This window comes from Cydia fagiglandana, chromosome 11 (assembly GCF_963556715.1).
Source record: "Cydia fagiglandana chromosome 11, ilCydFagi1.1, whole genome shotgun sequence".
Taxonomy (NCBI): Eukaryota; Metazoa; Arthropoda; class Insecta; order Lepidoptera; family Tortricidae; genus Cydia; species Cydia fagiglandana.
In genome coordinates, this window is record NC_085942.1 from 7,268,536 (window position 1) to 7,288,627 (window position 20,092).

The 20,092-nt window shown below is 37.9% G+C and overlaps 2 protein-coding genes across 2 annotated transcripts in view; one reads left to right on the forward strand and one right to left on the reverse strand.

Annotated features, from left to right (window-relative positions):
* The window catches only part of LOC134668851 (macrophage mannose receptor 1), a 139,973-nt gene extending 124,250 nt beyond the window's left edge, over nt 1-15,723 (forward strand). The window contains exons 3-5 of the mRNA XM_063526321.1: nt 620-720; nt 14,789-14,897; nt 15,427-15,723. Of these exons, the coding sequence (XP_063382391.1) occupies nt 620-720; nt 14,789-14,897; nt 15,427-15,677 (461 nt within the window). The 3' untranslated portion in view covers nt 15,678-15,723. The remainder of the gene's footprint in view (nt 1-619; nt 721-14,788; nt 14,898-15,426) is intronic.
* Nucleotides 15,724-17,796: 2,073 nt separating this feature from the next.
* Nucleotides 17,797-19,676, reverse strand: LOC134668613 (uncharacterized). Its single transcript, XM_063526052.1, has one exon. It carries the CDS (start codon nt 19,501-19,503, stop codon nt 17,797-17,799), a length of 1,707 nt encoding a protein of 568 aa, XP_063382122.1. The 5' UTR covers nt 19,504-19,676.
* Nucleotides 19,677-20,092: the final 416 nt, after the last annotated feature.

Here is a 20,092-nt window from a genome sequence, read left to right on the forward strand (position 1 = left end):
TTGCTGTGGAATTCCGCTTTGAACTGGTTTAGCCTGGATTTTTTGCACTGCATCATTAATAAAAGATGTCAAGCATCTTAGTGTTACATCATGCATACGCGGTATTTTTTATTAATTCGATTTAACCTTGGTATTCCTGCGTAAATTCACATTAACGAATTACCATAGTGAGTTTCCAGTCCAATGTCATTCCAAAAGTTGAAAATCACATATTAGGGTAAATACGAAAAGTAAGATGGAATCCTGTAAAAATATCCTACGAGTATCCAGGTTTTACTTTGGGTGTATGGGAATCTTCAATCCTTAAATAATTTACCTAGTTTCATTTCAAAATATATATTTTTTAAATTTCGTGTACTCTATAGGTACCTTCTCTTGTTTATTCACCCTCGCTTTAAATGGTGGAAAAGTTAATATGTAAGTATTTAAATGAGGGTTTTAGCCAAAAGGCAGACAGCATGCGAACCCGCATGCGATTTTAGTTACATTGCGAACAATCGGTTACGTCCAATTCAACCGACCGATCAAAACCCGCAATGTAATGAAACTCGCATACGAGTTCGCACGCCGTCTAAATCAACCCTTTGCTTTGCTAAACTGGCTTTCCCGTTGTCCACAGAATGTTCGAGCTGCAGCGACGATGAGCTCGGAGTGACGCGGTGGACCATGCCGCTGCTCAAAACGGGAGAGAAGAGATACTATTTGGGAATATTCTTCAAGGTAAACATGTACTTTAATAGTTTCTATTATACCAGGTGTGACCAAAATAATATGAGCAATAGTACATTGTGTATTAAGGGCGGGAAATAAGAAATTACGAACGAGTGTCAATTTTAAGCCCGACGCGAAGCGAGGGCTTAAAATGTTCACGAGTTCGGAATTTCTTTACCGCCCGTGGCACACACAATGTTTTTCATCACACTTGTAAGGAAAAAAAGGAGAATTAATAAAAACAAACTTCTGTATAAAACACTTTTCCGCCCTAGGGCGAAAATTTCAATTTCCCGCCCGCAAGCCCTACGTGTAAATAAGTGTTTTTCATCACACTTGCTCGGAAAAGATTTTTTCCGCCCTAGGGCGAAAATTTCAATTTCCCGCCCGCAAGCCCTACGTGTAAATACATCTTTTCCGAGCAAGTGTGATGAAAAAAATTTTACTGTAGGCTATACTCCTCATACTGGCCAACATTTGTTCAGCGACTTTTATAAAAATAACTTGTGTTTTGATTTTTAATACACTTTAAAGTTTATTCCAAGACGCAATGTATTGCGAATTTTGTTATATTTGAGGCTTGACAAGCAACGTCAATCACAATGATATGGCGTGGCGATGGCGTCCATTGAAGATAATATTTATTTTGTATGAAAAATAGCGAGTGTAAAAATACTACGTAATTTTTAAAAGTTGTTGAACAAATGTGTCACCGTTTGGGGAGTATAATCTATGTTTTCATTATTTGCTCATGTTAAAGGCCACACCCGGTATACCTACATGTATCTACAGATGGCCTAGCCAAGGTGACGATCGCACGTACTTAACCAAAAATCAACTGTTTTCGCAGACAATTTGCGATCATTTCAATTAAAAATCTAAGGTGTTGAGATCATAATTAGAAACGAATTAATTTCGCCATCGGCGAAAATTTGATGACAAAGAGAAATTATATATTTGAAGTAGATACCCATCAAATTAGGGAGATAGAAATTTAAATTTAATTGCTCGTTTCAATTTTCAAGTTCAATCGAAGATATTGGAAATAAATATATCCCTACTAATAATATCAGAGCGACAAAGTGAGAATAAAAGTAATAAGCAAAAGGAAACTGGTTTAAGAATGATATACATAGGTTTTGAATTGATAAGAGGTAAATTAACTACAAATAAGCGCAAATTGCAAATGCCATGCATTTGTCGCTACCACGTCTACAAGCTTAGTTTTAAAACTTAGATTATACACTAGTGATGTTACACGTGTATGTGGAGTATTGATGTTAGTGAAAATACATCCATTATACCGTAGGCAAAGTAACAAAGGCAACTGTTACATAAAACGCGCCCGCACAGAATTGTCTCAGAACAAGTCTAGTAATTAGTGGGCGAGCCGAACAGAGACAATGACACTGCAATTTGTTTGGTAGCATTGACACCTGTTGCAAGTGATAGAAAGTGAAGTATTAATTTAAATATAATCGAACAATGCGCGAACGCCGTGGGTGTGCCAGAGAAAGCCACACATCTATCATTACGTTGGATCATTAAAAATGTCTCAAAGCTTCTTATGTATTTCGTAAATATCTATGCAATTTTATGCCTTATTTCATTATAACAAGTAAAAATTTTAACACATATTTATAATTTCTACTGTGAGTTACTCTGTTTTGTAATTCGTGGCGATTGCATAGCGTAACGACAAGATACGCACGTGTTGACGTAACTGCATTTATCGGTCATTCGTGAGTGTAATGATAAGGAGACGAAATTGACACCGCGAGGATATTCCATATATTTGCATTTCAAACAGAAAAAGTTGTCAGGTGACTGGTGACATCGCTATTTCTCAACTTTTTTGTAGTCATAAGCAGGCGTGGCTCACTCCGCGATTTCGTCGCTTTGCTACAGGTAGCTAAAAGTACATCCGTTCCACTCCAATTTTGGGGAAGCCATAAGCCGCGCGTGGCGCTGTCGCCACCTAGCGGCCATATCTGTGCTAATCGTAACAGACGCGTTTTGTTAGAGAGAGAGAGTCTTCTGTACCTAGGTAGCACTAGTGCTATTGTTTATTCTGTGTCAGACTAGTAATTTAAGCTGTGTCATAAGTTAGACATGTCATAATAGATACGTATACATACTGTTACCAAAATATTGATTTAAGTTTTAAGGTTTTACCAAAAAGAAAATACTACTAAGCTGTCTGTTTCTTAAAGTACTACGCCATTCAAATTCTATGAAAGAAACAAATGAATGTACCATCCTATTTCCTAAGAGCAGTACCTATACTACCTACCTACTTCATATTTATAAAAAAAAAACAGATTAGTAGTTAGTACCTGTGTATTTGGCCTAACACAATGTTACTTGTGAAACCGTAAAATTTAATTTATTTAATAGTTTTCTGTCGGTGCATTAAGAAATGGCGCTTAACCTTTCAACCTCCATTGTCTGATATGTGACAACACATTCAAGTAAAAGTAGTAATAATTTATGGTTAACCCTATGACCGCCAAAGATGTCCACAGACGCGCGCGGTTGCCGTTTAATAGTAATCTTCATGCATTCAAATAAGGTTTACTTTGGAGTGTTACCTGCGTAAACTAGACATGGTGTTAAAAGGGAGTAAGGTTAACAGTGGATGTTTAATAGTAACTACGTGATTTTTATTGGCGCCGAAACATTGCGTTCGATCAATGCGAATAACCAATGACGAGTCTTAGTTCATATTATCAAAGATATTATTTTCATTACCCAAATAATCATTTAGGTACTTATTTATAGTTTATTCAGATTAACCCTATAAGTACTACAATAATAAGTAACATTCGATAACAATAGAAATTAATAAAGAAAAATACTATAAATTAACTTAGAATTAAAAATTACTAAATTAGGTACTTACTAAATTTATATTACAGCGGCGTCTCGCGTAACAAATGTGGCCGCTGAACGACCATATCTGTGCTTTAAGTGAAATATAATTAAAATAAAAGAAAACTAGATCGTGATAGACTTCGTAACGCGATTGGCATGAGAATGTGGAGTTTCCATTATAGTTGACAACCGCAAATGCCACAGCCAATTTAAGATCGCGGTTTGGTGATGTGGGCTATTACGGTAACACAACGAATTCTTATGAAATTATTTAGTCTGCGCCATGTGAGGTCTAGGAATTTGTTGGGTTTTCTGGTATGACTACATAATCGTTTTTGCAATTATGACGTTATTTCTAATCTATTACTTGTATCTCGCAGACTGTCGAGGTGTTACGCTACGTCTTACGTAGGCGAACAACGCGCGAACGCGGCGCGGCGCGGCGCGGCGAAATCAATCCTTTGATGCCCATAGAAGTGTCCTACGTAAGCGATCTCGTTGCGAACGCGGTGCGGCGCGATTTGCACGCGAATGTCAGGCGGCGCGGCGCGGCGCGGCGCGGCGGCGGCCGCTTTCGCCGCGCCGCGCCGCGCCGCGTTCGCGCGTTGTTCGCCTACGTAAGACGTAGCGTTAGAAAACTTTTTTACAAAGTGTCTATCTTTGAATAGGTACCTACCTACCTAAAGTCATAAAAAAGGAGAATAAAATTTATTTCAATCTTTAAGTTCAAAGAATCATATGACACATCGTGCTAATTTTTTAAGTTTGAAACGAAAACATTAAATCACGATAGTTTCGTTAATAAATCTAGCATTACATCAGCACCTAAAAAACTAAACATGCATAATCGGAGATTTTAAGACCATCCAAATATACCTCTAATGATACTATTGGTCTAACCTAATACTCGTGGAGTGGATAATATAGCAAGTGATACCTAACCTCGTTTGCGTTCAATGTTATCTATAGTTCATTCATTATTAATTTACTCGATTATACCAGTTATTACACTTGTTGCCCAGTTCAAGTGCAGTAACTTACTCCACAGGCCACGCCGTCTAGTTTTGTAGACTGAATTTGTAATTTAAATTTTATATTCTACGATATTAAGTTTTTACAAGATTTTTTGTTTTAAGGACGCTTATGAATGAAAACTCGAATTCCATTAGTTACTAATATACATTACTAGAGTTTTATATCGATAAATAAATTGTTTCACAAAACTAAATCAACATTACCAGAACACAATGAAAAAACATTGTGTTAAGCATGATTTGCCACTTTTAACGATTTCAAGATCAGTAAATACACAGATATCATAGAGATCAGTAGATAGTAGGAAATAATTTTAAAATCATTTGTGGCATTTCCATAATACCATACATTGATATCAGCCTATTGAAGTTCAATTCGTGCTGTCGAATAGTTTTTTATCTAAACCCTAGATTAACGTAAGTCCGTTTTTAAAAAGGCAATTTACATTCAAGCTAGCGCGTTACATACTAATTTCGCGCAATGAAAACAAAAATCATCAATCGTGATCTCTGGGTGCAGCACCATTGAATCCGGCACGTGACTCATTTCGCTTTCGTATTGTCAGGATGTTTACTACTTTTTCCCCAATACATTTAATGACATAAAGTCGTAAGTGTGAATGACTTGTGAATATATAAAGTACCTTTTAGTGTGGCAGAATGGCGTGCATCTGTTAGAGATAACTTTCGTAATAAGTACTTAGTTGCGTACGGCGGCACCCATAGAAATGAAAAGTGCTGATAGTTTTGTAGAATCGTTTGTTTTTTTTATTCTGTTTTGGTTAGTTTTGATCTTCAAAAGTACCTATGGGCTTGATTCAGATTTTGAAATAGACATCTATTAGATATCTTTTAGACATCACCAAGATACGACAACGATATGTTTAAGATCTAACCTGTCAAATTTGACATTTGCGCGATTCTGGAGATACTCTTGAACGATTTCCACAGGATATGACTTAGAGATCCAATTCACATCGAATAGATATCTTACTCTATCTAACGTAAAAGTGACATTGGTTGCCCGAATTGCGCTGCAAAAGAGAACTAGTTGATATCTAAACTATAACGTATCTAGAATGGATCTAGTACCTACGTGTCGTCTCTTGTGAGTATCTTGAAGTTCGAATACGGCAGTATATCTCTAAGGAAGTAGGTACCTACGTTTTCCACCGTACTTAGCGGTATAAACAGCATTGGGTAAGCATACAGCTTTTTAAGATGTCCGAATGTTACTTAAGAGTTTTTCATAACATTGGACATCTTAAAAATATCACAAATATTTATTTAAGAAAACTTGTCGTGTAATGGGAAAGTACTATAAACATAAACAACTTAAAATAACATGACTGACCCAGATTTTAAATTCTCATAAATATCCGTCAAACGAAGTGTTCGTTGTTGCCATCAGATTTTTCGCATGAATACCGGCGCGTTGGCATCGAGTTTCCACGGGATTTAATCAAATTCAGTAGCCTGATGGACGGTTAATCCAATCGCGCGAACCTGACGCCGATTGTGATGTAACATTTTAATATTTGCACCAAGCTCAAATGGAGTTGGGCCGGACATGTTGCTAGGCAGAGCGATGGCAGGTGGACCAAAATGTTGACGGATTGGTGGCCGCTTTCGGATGAAATAAAAAAAGAAGCGCCTGGCGTCCGAAAATCGCGGGGCACTTTTGGATGAGACTAGCCAAGGACCCGGATAAGTGGCGTACCCGAAGAGAGGCCTGTGCTCAGTAGTAGGCGACTGAAGGCTAAAACGATGATGATGATGAATATTTTCATTTTATTTTGATACTACCTTGAGTCATTGGTGCTCAGACAATGCAATCAGGAGACGTCATATAAGGCATCTCGTGCGCACTGTAATGCCTATATAGCGCGCGTGAAATATCTGATGATTATGAATCAAGATCGTATCATAACAAGATAAAATAATAACAAATTGCTATTTTACAATCGGCCTCCATACCAGCGCCGGCGGCAGATTGGTACCTGCATTTTTAAACTCGGAACTTTGCACGGCGAAGCGTGCTTTACTTTATTGAATTAAAACTTGTGGAGATGAAAGGTGCGTGGAAAATTTTGAGCAGGCGTTATTAAATTTGTTTATAATAAGATTATTGCTCAAATTAAAATAAACCAGTTTGACCCGTATTAGACCGTTAAATACATGAATTACCTAACTGTTTTATTATTATTGTAATGATAGTAGGTACCTATGACAGACGACAGTTTATATGTAACTATTTCTCTAGTCACCTCTACAGACACATCATCAGCGAAGCTGTTATTGATAGTCAAATTGTCGACTTTTACTGCTGTGGATAAGACATATTATTCTCATGTAATTAGATACTTACTTAAATAATTGTCAGACGTAACTACCGTCTCATTGAAATTAATAAATAATATAAGAAAAACTCCGTCATCTGAGCTGTCGGTGTTAGCAAAAGTATAAGCAAATAAGTAAAAATAAAACGCGTAAGGAATTAAAAAAATTGTCATTTATATTGTGGAAACTGGACTGTCAGGTACGGGACTGTGTAGCGCCATCTTCAGCAGTCAACTTTGCATCTATCTTACACCTTTTTGATCATTTGTCTATGATAAAACGAAAACATTCAAAGGCGATAAACATAACGAAGGCGATAAAATGCAAAAATCAGGCTCATGAATTTCCAGGCAACTTGTCAGTTTCCAGGGAATTAGCTCCGTCGCCAATGTCCCGGAACTAACGTGGCCACAGGAAATGTAGTTCGGCACCATTGACCAATATGAAACCCTATTTGCAAAGATATAAGGACCAACGATGGTCAAGAAGTTAAAACTGTTGCTGTTAATGCGTTGACACATTTACCTGGTCATTCTTGAGCCTTATTGGAACGAAATACGGTCTAAAAATGTTCAGTCGTCTTGCTGCTAGTTCTGGAACTCCAAAACTGACCGGCACAATGTCACTCCCGACGAGTTTTAAATTCAATCAAATTTACACCTTAGCTAAATCTGTTTAGAGTTCCAATTGCTTTGTGATGGAGCCGAAGCCGGCGATGCAATTTAACTTGATGGCAAAACTACTGTAGCTTCCCCTATATTGCTGATTTAGAAAAAGCCGAGCGATGTAAAGCTAAATTTATGGTTTCATGTATTTATAGAGGCAGGTTAGCGAGTAACGACTGACTAAGAATAGTAATATGTGAGTTTAGCCATAAAATTAGCTAAATGTTATATTATGACTCACGACAATTTAAATCCGAGCTTTAATGGTATGCGAAACAGGCTTCTGCTTAATATTTAAGCGCTCCGTTGCTGGAGATTACTGTTAATACTGCTAAATTATCCCATTGTTCATAGTTGTTAAATTTTAACTAAGTGCTGCCTTGTCTTGTGGAACTATTTGGTACTTAAGTACCTTTAAGCTTTGAGTCTGAATGGGTCATAATCGTTCCGAAAACGGGAGTCTCTTGTGGACAATATATATGTATTTAGAAAGACCTTAACACTAACGTCTCTTGAGCGTCGGCATCTAGTCAGAGCTATGGAAAATCGTGTCACTGCGCATTTGCGCCAACGTTGGGTCGAGCAGCACAGCAGCAGCTATGACTAGAATCCGACGCTCGGGAGATGCTAGTGTTAGGTCTCTCTATATATTTGCTAAAGGTTGTCTGGAAGAGGTTGCTTTTTAGCTTTAGAACCGCTTGTTGTTTACCTTTACTTGTGTGACAGTGTTTTCTGTCTTTTTTCTTTTGAGGTAATGCGATTAAGAGTGTTTAAAAAATTTGTTACCAAAGTTCGAGCGACATTGTTCTAACTATTTTATACAAAGAAATATGCTTGTAACCTGGATACCACTTCAAATGCAATCCTGTCATGTACTGGCCTGTATTTTTCAATAATAGGTACCTAATACTTAGAACGTAGACACAATGCCGAAGTAATAAACAAACAGTTCTGTTTCACTTGAATTGTAACTTAAACTTATATAACCTCATGAAAACAATCATCTTATGCCAAATATTGTCTAGTTTTATATTACCTAACAATATAATAAATGATCTAACTATACAAATCAACACAATGCAAGAATCCACACGAAACAAAAGCAAATTACCATTTTAAATGCCAAGCGCCTTAAGAATTTAGTGAGATTATGACAAGCAAGTTTTTTCGTACCTACTCGTAAAATGCATTTGAGCGATAAACGTTTATATAAGTAAGTGCCAGTTCGATTTTGTAACACGGTGACATTTTGAAAATTTAAACATACATGTAGCCTATTTCATATTAGGCGTATTTTGTTTTACAAAACATTTTCTCGTTTCCTAACCAAACAATTATATATTTCGCTTGAAAACATTCTAATTAAAATTAGCACTCAAAAACTGATATGCATGAATCTTCCAATCTATTAGGTACCAATAAATATATATTTTTTAATTTATGACTTTACTTCCTTCTAGCACTCATTATCTAACGCGGTACGAAGATAATTACAGACAAATTCGCACTAACTTCCTTACTCTTACTCATATTATAATAAATACTTATACCGTATATCTATATAAATAGAGCTTAAACTCCTACCACCACTTAAGTCATGACCCACTTTCTCTTATAGAAACAAGATCAGGTTATTATGTCTATTATTAGTCATATAGCAGCAGGTATCATCTCAATTTATTGTACATTAACATCTCAAATCAATCATAGCGTCAAATTTTACAAGGATGTGTTTTGTAACTTTTGTTTATAGCCAATACCACTTTTGAAAGGGCTTATTATGAGGCACTTTGTGTCTTAGTCAAATGTTAATTGATGGATGGAATTAATAGGATATTCACATAAAAGAGATATATTTAGTTTGTAGGTCGGATTCACTAAAAAGTTCAGTTTCACAGGGTACTTAAAAATGTCTGGTCAAATATTCTTACGCCTGCACAATAGAGACATGTTCAGTACGGACATGATGGTATTGATGGTCGTTCTTGTCTACGTGACAGCGTGATAAAACGGTATACGTCATTGTCAATCGCGCTCTGTTAAAAAGTGACGGATATTTTGTCACGTGGATAAAGCCATCCATAATAGGCCTGCTGATAGTGCTGAATTCCAGATATTGTGAGTACTTTTGTCGCTCCAGGCTGCCTAGTAGGCTGGTGGCATTACCGCGCTGTATAGCGATACTAATTCCCTGGGCAAGTAAAGAACCAGCCCTCTCCTCTGGTCACCCGTAACATCGGCACAGAATAAATAATAGTACTAGGTACAGAAGACTGACTCTCTAACAAAACGCGTCTGTCACGATCAGCACAGATATGGCCGCTAGTTGGCGACAGAGCCACGCGCGGCTTATGGCAAACCCCAAAACTGGGGTCGAACGGACTTTTAGCTACCTGTAGCAAAGCGACGAAATCGCGAGTGAGCCACGCCTGACATCAGTAAGACGCTTCGCTAGCTCCCTGCTACTATATCAATAACAAATCTCTTAATTACCAATTGATTGTATTGTGATATTATTATGTTACAAAGTTTTCACGTTAGTATCTCCTAAAAGGACTCACGCAGAAACTTTATCCTAAAACCTCTGTACAGTCACCTGCAATAATATGTTATAAAATGAAGGCCGCAAAAATATCTGACACGATCTTATTTGTAGAGCCATATGAGCGTGTCACATATTTTTGCGGCCTTCGAAGAGTAACATACTATTGCAGGTGACTGTACATTCATAATAATCATAATTCACCATTGAGTCGAGGTGAAGTTAATTGCTCTTGCAAGACGTAAATGAATTACTTAAATTGAAGATTCACCGCAGAAGGCCTTTGATCCTTAATTACTGGAGGCTGCAAAATAATCCCGACCCCCTACTAAGGGTTCTAGAATACGATCTACTGTTCTTTTTTATACAACGAGGGCACACCAGATTGTAACTATTGTAAGCAACCATCGCAGCCTATGGACGCTTACAACTCGGGTGTCGAAAGCGTGTTGACAACCTTTAATTTAAAGTAGGTATCTACCTTCTTCCATATACAAAGATTCACCCTGTTTATTCACAGCTCAACTTAGGTATAGATACCTAATTCAGGCAAGCAATTTTTGTATAATTAACGTATTTTAATGTTGTGTCACAGGGCGGACACGCCATACATCGAAAATCATTTGCGTTTATGTGTGTGCACGGCACGTCTGTACACGCGTCATTGTGTGAGTAAGTGGCTTAGGGCTGACTCATGCGGCGCGCGGGGAAGGCGAAGCCGAGGCTTGCCGAGGCCGGCCGAAGGACACGACGAGCGGCCCGCTGCGTTGCATAATTCGACCGAAATACGTAAAAAAACAAAATATAGGTTTATGTTTTATTTCGCTCCAATTGTTGAATTGGCTTTGTCAGTTTATAGTCCTGCACGTACTTGGACTTTCAACACGCCATTATTAAATGTACCTTATTGTTGATGCCTATTGATTATTTTATATAACATACATAATTAATTCTTAAATTCTTAAAATTAAATTAAAAATCAAACGCTAATGTCCCGCGACCAACAAGTTCTTTTTTGTGAAAAGAGTGTTAAACTAAAAATAAAACATTTACGAGGAATATCTGTGTAGAAGGTCTAGTTACCTTAGGTACTTTAAATATTAAATGTTGGCTTAACATTCACAAATTCAACGAACGGGTTTTAATTCATATTATATTATTATTTATACGCAAAAGTATAGCCTTATTTACTGATACATATTTCGTCTCTTTGGAAAACTATATTATTATTCATTTACACCACAATAAGTAGGTGCCCGTACATCGCACAATACACCGGCATTTTGAACATTGCGTCATCGCGTCGCGGCGTCGCTAGCCGAACTGAGCGTATGTCAGGAGTCCGTCAGAACTCAGTCGCGGGGCGAGGTAATCCGAGTCGGGGCGGGGCGGTGCGTGTCCGTTCTGTATGATAATACTATTACTTATTCTGTGGTTGTGTGTTTAATAGTTTATGGAAAGAAACAGGCCGCGTAGCCAAGATGCAGATCGCTTACGCTCCGTAGCGATCGAAACGCAACTATCACTGTCGCACTAATACGGAAGAGTGATGGAGAGACATAATGCTTTTCGTTGTCGAAGCGATAGCGATTGTAACCTTGGCTAGGCCGGCAGCTCTTAATCATAAAGGGCATTTTTTCTTCCCTTATCCTGCTACGGCCTTTATACAATACAATGGTTTGTCAAAAACTTCTCCACTTGAAGATGAGATTTACAATCCCCGAACTTCTTAACAATTATTTTATTGAACATTACCATTATTCATTTGTTGTGCACCGGTAGGTACAAGGTAATCCGCGGGTCTCGACTGAGTGGCGAATTAGTCTTTCAGCGACGCAACGGGTTGGGGATTATACCTGAAGTGACGTGCCACACAGTACGGCCGGGAACTTATGGCAGGGGTCCGGATCCCCTCGCTTCGGGCAAATTCGACTCCGTTCGGCTCAGGATCACTCCGAGAAATTATTAGGGCTGAAACTACTTGACGTTCCTTTTCGTGCACAACTACAGATAAGATAATGACTTGAATTTTGACAACCCTAAATATCCGAAAGGGATAGTGCCTGTTTATTAGAAAGGGACAGCATGATTCGACCCTGAACCGCTGTCAAACTTGGGTTTTGTAGGAAGTTTCGTTTCTAAACGGTCTTGTAGCGTTGTCCTAACTTGTGGGATGTCTTTGCGGAAAACATAATGGTAGGTCCGTGTCGGGGTTCGAACTCACGATCTCTGGTTTGAAGTCCTATCGCTCGGTTATTGCCGTAGTCTTGGTCCCGTTCCCGAAAATTTTAGTGGTTTTGTTACCGAATCTTTTCTGAAAACGGTACATCACTAATAACGCCCCCTCTTGGCATTAAGCCTCAGTTGCATTGAGCAAAATGACGCTCATTCGCGATTCGTGAATGGGAGATTTATTTTATCGGTATAAGGATGATGTTTGCGGACTGGGAATCGAGGGGTCGGAGACTTAAAATTGCTCCTTAACAATTTTATACGAATACTTCGTGTCATCGATTTTGTCGCGTTTCGCTTGGTGCCTTCGTATTTTATAAGAACAATACACGTTAATAATTATTGTAATCATAAGAATTACAATTAGTTTATCAACTAAGTACATAGACAACTGTCTAATGTGTGTGTATACCGGGTGTGGCCTGTAACACGAGCAAATAATTAAAACATAGATTGTACTCCTCAAACGGTGACACTTTAGTTCAACATCTTTTAAAAATTATCCAGTATTTAGACTCCCTATTTTTCATACAAAATAAATATTATCTTCAATGGACGCCATCACCACGCCATATCATTGTGATTGATGTTACTTGTCACGCCTTAAACATAACAAAATTCGCAATACATTGCGTCTTAGAATAAACTTTAAAGTGTATTAAAAATCAAACCACAAGTTATTTTTAAAAGCCGCTGAACAAAATGTTGATGAGGAGTAAAGCTTACAGTTTAATTTTTTGCTCATATTACAGGCCACACCCGGTATACCAGTAACTTAAATATAAGTTCAGTTCTTTTCTTATTAAACAACTTGTTTCTCAAATTTTTTAAGTACCTAAGTAGTCAAACTTAACGTAAAAATGTAATCAAATACAAAGATTTATTACCGAGTATAGTCGCCTTTATTCCATTTCTGGCCGCTTGCATGACTTGCATTGTCGCGCGCACCACCATAGATAATTGAAGTCGCGGTTGACATATGGGTTGATCCATTAATTATATGACACGTTTAGGGGAGGGGAGCGGGGACTCTCAAACTTTGTGACGTCACTTTGACTTATTTAAATTACCTATTTAATTCGCTGTACAGTTAAGTAAATAATAAGTTTTTGGAACGATAATCATTTTCATTCGTTTAATTTTCTCTCCTAATCAGTTTTGGGTTATAAAATTACTAATATTTCATTTTTCAGAAATATTTTGATAAAATGTAATAATAGAGATACAACCTACTTAATTCGATTTGCCGGGGGGGGGGGGGGGGAAGGGGTTTGCCAAATATTATGTGACCAAGTGTGACAATGAGGGGGTGAGGGGACAAACATCTAGAAATTCGTGTGATGTAATTAATGGATGACCCCTATGGAGTCGCGTGCAACAACGCAAGCCATGCTAAGGGGTCTGATGTCATTCCCACCTGTTTTAATCTATAAAGAAAACAGCATCCGCAAGACCTCACGTAACATCAGAGGAATCCGAAAGCCAAACTTGACATTGCATCCGCGAGCATGCGAATTAAGTGCAGTTTTAATGGTTGCGTAACACGGACCGGACGGGGACCGGTTGCGGAGAAAGTGCCGATGGCAAGAGATGTCTGCGTCAATATCCGAGATGACGGTCGGAAATATGGAATCGGTGTTAGTACCCAATTACTTAGTTACACCATACAGATAAGTGGCGGCGACAAGTTTTAAAATTTGTTATATTTTACACATGGAAAGATTTCGGGATTTTTTTCTACTTAGTTTCACTGGATGAATCGTATATACATAATTACATATGTACGTACTTCACATTTGTTTCATGATACCTACAGCAAGATCGTTATGTAGTTGTTACCTATATACCTATATATTTACCTATATACAAAAAAACGCTGCTGCTAAAACCTGCTAGAAATTGGTTTCTTATCAGCAATACCTATGTGGTACCGATAAATGCACATATTACCTACCTACACATTTATTTTGTAATTATGTAATTAAAATCGGTGAGCAATTACCATTATCGTGGATTAATTACGATTAGGCACACAATTAGTCATACTAAAAAGTTAAAAAAAATCTCATATTTGAAGCTACTGAAGGCCAATAGTACAGGCCGCGTAGCCATAGCCAAGATGCCAATCCCTTACACTCCGTAGCGATCGAAACGCAACTGTCACTGTCGCACTAATATGGAAGAGTGACCGAGAGATATAAAGCTTTTCGTTATCGAAGCGATAGCGATTGTAACCTTGGCTAGGCCGGCAGAACTGAAGTCAATGGCACCGAAAGGTTCCGCAAAGTATGGGGTAACTAATCAATTGCTAACGTTGTACACAATTGTAGCGGGGGACTTGTTGTTGTTTTATAAGGTGTAGTAATTAAATATGTTAATATTTGTTTCAGGCGAACTGGTTTAAGGCGCAGCAGTACTGCCGGTTCCACGGCATGCACCTCGCCTCCATCGCCTCGCAGCAGGAGAACGACCAGCTCGAGAAATACGTTAAGGACTCAGGTAACGTCTCTGCTTCATTTATCTTCCCGGTTTTATACTGTTGTTGTTTCTATGATACCCCAGAGGTGCACAGGGCCTTCACAACCTCGCGCCACGCCTTCCTATCTTCAGCGACCCTCAGTGGCGGATTTTCCCTAAGGCCAAGTAGGCAAATTGTGACAAAATTCGCTGGTGATAACAAGAAATAACTCAAAATGTAGTCAATATGATGGGTGCTCAGAAAGGGGCGGCTACAGGGCCTGGGGCCTAGGACGGCAAAGACTGCAAATCCGCCACTGGCGACCCTTCTGTTTTATATAGTGTAGGTACCCATAAAATCATGCACATGGGTCACCCATTTGGGTATTTCCCACCCACAGAATATTTAGAGTCTGGGAGACTGGGAAGAGTCTATATTTAGCTACAAGTTCAGACCAAAAACTAGCTCTGAGCTCAAGAACTTAAAATTCTCGTTTACAAGAAATCTAAATAACGTTTTCAGTCTCCATCATAATTATTTTACTAAACCCAAATTATAAAACCGTTCCAGGTTACGGCCGCGAGCATTTCTGGACGTCGGGCACAGACTTGGCCGAAGAGGGCAACTTCTTCTGGATGGCCAACGGGCGGCCGCTGACCTTCGTCAACTGGAACGCGGGGGAGCCCAACAACTTCCGCTACGAGAACGGGGAAGAGGAGAACTGTCTGGAACTGTGGAACAGAGACGACAAGGGGCTGAAGTGGAACGACTCGCCGTGCTCGTTTGAGACGTTCTTCATTTGCGAAGTGCGATCGGATTAAATCAGTGGACAGACATTGGAACGGCCAAGGCACAGGCAAGAGATCCTCCACACTGAGCATAGTAGCGCTACCCCCTCTGCCACAAATATACGGTAGTTTTACTCCATTTTCGAGTCAAAGTGTGACCTCCGTGTCTTTGTACGGACTAATCACGGCTCGGGACTCGCTCACCTCGTCCCCCGTACCCCTGTATTTTTGGTAGCATCGGTTTCATGAAATAATTGCTCTAAGCTCCGTAGAGGATTCCTAGTCTATGGGCCAAGGTTACTACAAAAAGGTGTAGCAAAAATAGTGGTGATCCGTATAAGGGTATATTCAGTATAATGTTCTGATTATGAAGAAGTAGGTAGAAGAAATATTTTTTGTCATTTTTTTCCCTATGGGGCAAGTCGTTCAAGTTGGCCATACACCAAGGCTAAAAAAAAATATCACATCAAAATTTTTCTTCTACCTTTTCTTAGTCAGATCATGATACCGCCAGTATTACGATCTTTGTTACAACTTGTATTTGAAAAAAGCCTTACATACTATCTCAAGACGTTAAATCGCAAGTTCAAGTTTTGAGCACCCTGGCCGCTCCGATATATATGATTTGTAAGAAGAAAAAAAATATCCTGTTTAATAGCGTCGTAAGTGTAATTGGTCCAAAAAATTGAAAAAAAAAAAGGAAATTTGTTCACGACTGAATATATCTGTAATGATTTTTTATTGTTCAAAACTCCATACCATTATTAGGTACTTATATTACGTTTGATCGGGATGCGCGTCAGTTAATATTGCTAGACCGTTTTTTTACTACCAGTATACGATAAAAATATGTACAAAAACATTACAAAATTACAATAAAATAAAAATATTTTTTTAAGATTTTCACATGGTACTTGTTTAAATAAATGTAAATAAAACACATCTATGAATGGTTATAAAAAGTTTGTTATCTTAAGTAGGTAATCGTAACGTTGAGTCACATTTTTGTAAAAGAGTCGCCTCAAATGATTAAAAGTTACCAATTTGTTCAAGTTACTAATTTGTTTAAGTTACCAATTTGTTCAAGTTACTAATTTGTTCAAGTTACCAATTTGTTCAGAAAGTTACCAATTTGTTCAAGTTACCTTTTCGTAATTTATTCAGCCTGTAAAAATTACAATCAAGTTCTAAGTGTAGTTAATTAAAGGATTAGTTCGGTCAGTAGTAAAATTACGACGTAGATTAGTGTTTGGTTATTTATTAATGTAGTTTTTGAAAGAAACAAAATAGTAAACGATCACTGCCACATGATCTTTTGAGCTTCAAGATTGTTTTAAATATCACCAACCTGCATTTCAATCGATATACAATATACAAATACATCATACTAGCTGTTAAGTAAGACAGCCTGAATACTGAACTACTTAATTTTTTGTTGATACTGTGTCGCTTATTTTTTTTTTTTTCAATGAGTTTGGTGTCGTGCTGTGTTAGGTTTTTGTGTAATATTCATGTTTATTTATGTTTTAGTGCCATTTAATTTAAACACGGCTATTAAATTATATTTATCAATTCCCTGCATTTTTTCGGTTTTAATAAAACTAGGGTCAACCTTTTTTTTGCTAATTGTTATTGGTTTTCGGCTGGAGCCTATACGAATCTGATATGTTGCTTTAAAATATTGTGCAGCCGATTTTGAATAAATGTGAGTTGTGATATTTGGAATAGATCTTCGGTTCGATGGGACCTCGAGTCCATAGTCAAACTTAGGTATAGTGATAATAATTATAGTTAGTTACCATAGCGTATAACTGTGAAAATAGAAGAATAAAGGATTAAAATACTGATGTTTTTTTTTCGTTACAGTCTTCCAAACCTAATTCCACATTTACTAAGTACAAAAAATATATAGGTCTGAACAATATCTGTTCCGGTGTATGTATAAGTGGCGGTATCCACATGATAAAATAACTTCTTTTTTTAACACCATACGATTTAATGAGACAGGCCAGGCGTATTGTAATGTACGCATGAAGTGACCAATGTACATATTATATCTAATCAGTGGTGTATGTAAACGGGATATAATTAATTACAAACACACTTAGGTAGGTATATCAAAGGTAAAGGTAAGGTAGGTAAGGTTTTTATATTAATAAATGCAATAACAGTAAAGCATTAACTGAGTGTCTCCATGGTATTTGATGCAGTTGCTTTGGTTTCTATAGACGTTTACTCGGCTTACGGAGCCTAACAGAAGCCAGGGGCTGCCGGGACCTCCTTGTCTCCCCAGCGTGGCTTCAAACTCGCCTCCTCCGGGATTCGTACTGAACGCGACACTCAACTCAACTGATTTCTTAATTTTCTCTTTGGAACTTTCGGATATCAGTCGAGTAACAAGCAAGACTTTGTCAAGAATGAGCTCAGCACACTGCGGATAGTCCTTAAGAAGACCATTTAAATGCCACATTGCGTACTCTACTGCTTCGCTTGCTTCAGGGCTATTGGAATCAACTTTAACATTTCCGTAATCAACGCACCAGTGGGCATCTATGGCTGCTGATTCGCATGTTCTGTTCTCCGGAATTGGTAAAAATAAACTAATGCTTCGTTGACTAGAATACGCCTCATTGATTCGAGACATTATCTTAGCATTTTCAATGGTCTTCAGATTAATTAAGTCTAATAAAGTGGCGTGCACATCAAATGGTGTAGTTAGGCGATGAACATTCTGTTTCAGATATTTATAAGCCTCACTAAAGTTTTTACGAAACGACGGAGGCATTAATGCAAATACGAAGGGTAACCTCGCCTCCAAAAATCCCTGCCTTGTTTTCCGAAATTTGCCCCATCTCATGCCATGGTCGCTCATTAAGAAAACAATACTTTTATTTAAATAACCAGAGCTGTGCATCTTCTTAAACAGCGCTGTGTAATCATCGTCCATCGCCGACGGATAATGTAAATGATCATGGGTCATTATGTTTTCCCAAAAAAATCCGAATAAATTTATTTTGGACAATGAAGTCAGTTCTTCGACATAGTCCAGAAGAATTTTGAAGATATATTTGTTATTCAAGCATAATGTGAAGTTTCCTCCATTGTTTGTTCTGGCAAAGGTTTCAGCTTCGACCATGAAGGTGCGAAGATAGTAGTCGGTGGGAGAACCCGCGAAGCCGCGCCTGTTATAGTTGAACGTCCCGATCTTCGAGTGGTCCTCTCCGTAGGCTGTGGCGAAGCCCGCCTGCTGGAATCGCTCCCATATAAAAGGACAGTTGTCAAACGTGAGCTTCTTGTTGGGCCAACACATTTCCTGCAGCTCTGTTACGTTTTTACCAAGCAAAAGTGGTATTAGATTGGGAAATGTGTTGTCACCTACTTTATTATATCTTAACAGTTCTATAGCACCCAACGTGTTCAAAAATGTAACTGTTTTGGGCATAGTCCTATGGAAATTCAATCTAGATACCGAGTCTATTCCTAGAATCAATATGTTATACGGTAAATCTGTCTTTGGTTTGACTGAAATTTTCTTTTCACGCGCAAATAGAAAAAAAGATTCGAATAGTTTGTTTCCGTGAATAGTGTGACTACAGTTCACTCGGACAAATTCATCTTCAACTTGAATATAATCAGAAAAATTACGACAGGAGTTATATTTGACTCGATTATCTATTTTGAAAGACGAGATGTCATCTACCGTTTTAGGGCGGTAAAAAGATTTATAACAGCAAATAATACTCGAGGAGGAACTTAAATCGTAATAGGGAAAATTATCTCTTTCAACCCAAATGTGAGTTCTGTTCGACCCTAGCAAAGGGTGAGCTGGACATGGTTTCACATCCTTCCATTCCTCCATTTTTCGAATTTCATCGTCAGAGTAAAATGTGTTGTTCGTAGCGTTAGTGCTGTGTATTATGATGGGTCGTTTTTTAATGTCTTCGCGTAACCGATATAATCTTCCATATTTTTTAATGTAAGCCCTCGGGTCGCCGTAAAACACCACACATAGAAAAGATCCAATCCCAAGCACTATACTCAGCATAACCAGATTCTTGAAGTAGGGCACCATATATGACGCAGTCTTTGGATGCGGAAATAATATATTATTCCACGATTTACATATGTTTGTATCAACAACACTTCTTATCGTCGTTTCACCTACTCATTGAATACTTCTTACTGCCTAGAGTTTTGCGCGAACGTATATCAAATTATATTTAACGCTTGGTTAGGTTGTTAACTCTACGATAATAGAAAATGTAAGCAGGGAACTAATCACCATGAATAAAATTGCTTTATTACATTCACGACGTGGATAGACGACTTCAAGAGATTTCTCACTCGGACTGCCTATATATTAATTTACTAAATGAATTAATACGAGTATCACTTTTTAACGTTTTTTTGATCTGATAATACATAAAGTTTTATCTTTTTCCGATAAT

Bases quoted from the DNA above. Each gene is read 5' to 3' on its own strand.
- LOC134668613 (XM_063526052.1), bottom strand. From the start codon at position 19,503: ATGGAGGAATGGAAGGATGTGAAACCATGTCCAGCTCACCCTTTGCTA.